The 892-nt window shown below is 31.7% G+C and overlaps 1 protein-coding gene across 1 annotated transcript in view; it reads right to left on the bottom strand.

Moving 5' to 3' along the window:
* Window positions 1-447: 447 nt before the first annotated feature.
* Window positions 448-892, bottom strand: part of LOC118745809 — a 2,114-nt gene continuing 1,669 nt past the window's right edge. The window contains exons 5-6 of the mRNA XM_036479486.1: window positions 559-570; window positions 448-494 (exon numbers count right to left, since the gene is read on the bottom strand). Of these exons, the coding sequence (XP_036335379.1) occupies window positions 448-494; window positions 559-570 (59 nt within the window). The remainder of the gene's footprint in view (window positions 495-558; window positions 571-892) is intronic.

Below are 892 nucleotides of genomic sequence, written 5' to 3'. Positions count from 1 at the left end.
GGTGCGCACTACACATTTTTCGGGTTGATCTAACAATGACCTAACACTTAGAGGCACATTTAGGTTTCCGCTTTTTAAAATATTTAATCAGCTCGCGCAACAACGAAACGAAGGTGTAAATTCTTAGAACCAATCTTTTAGCTTGGATTCAAGCGCCTTCGGCTCCAATTCTACAATTATATTTTCACTATTTACACTCCCACTATCAGATGCTGCTATTCTTCTCGCATTTTCACTATTTTCATCTTCCATTAGTACACAGCACATATTTTTCCTACAATTTTCAGCAATTTTTTTTATTAATTTCACTTTTGTTTTTTACTAAACGTTTAAGATAACGTTTGCTAATCATTTTTACCTTTTTACAAGCTTTTTTTTATTATTTGTACAACACTCGCGTTGTAACTGCACCGAATTCGCAAATACTAATGACGCTGCGCATAGTTTCTACGCACCGAGCAATGTTGGTGAGGGTGCCAACTTATTGAATAGCGCTAAAATATTAAAGTGGAAGATTATGACATCTGTTGACATATCTATGTATAATGCAACAATTACACTCGCGACAACCTTTTTTAAAAACGAAGTAAATTAGTACAAGTTGTTAGTAATTTTCATTAGAGTTTGAATAACTCCTTTCTCTAAATGGCTTTTAGTAACTTTAACGAGACCTTAACTTATTTTATTTTATTCATTTTAGTGCAGTTTTGACCAAATTTTCTTGCTAAAAAATCTTTTGCTACACTACTTCATTTTATTCCTTTGATTTTACAGGTTAAATAAAAACTTGTTTTTTTTTCCACTTTTTAAAATCAAGCTCAAGGCCAAGGATTTTCCAGTTTTTGAGTTATTTTATTAAATTATTTTATTCGATATTTCGCCTTTCATCGAA

Source organism: Rhagoletis pomonella, unplaced genomic scaffold (genome assembly GCF_013731165.1).
Source record: "Rhagoletis pomonella isolate Grant_MI unplaced genomic scaffold, Rhpom_1.0 Rhpom_scaffold_00009, whole genome shotgun sequence".
In the NCBI taxonomy this organism is placed as follows: Eukaryota; Metazoa; Arthropoda; class Insecta; order Diptera; family Tephritidae; genus Rhagoletis; species Rhagoletis pomonella.
This window is presented reverse-complemented; position numbering and strand designations above follow the sequence as displayed.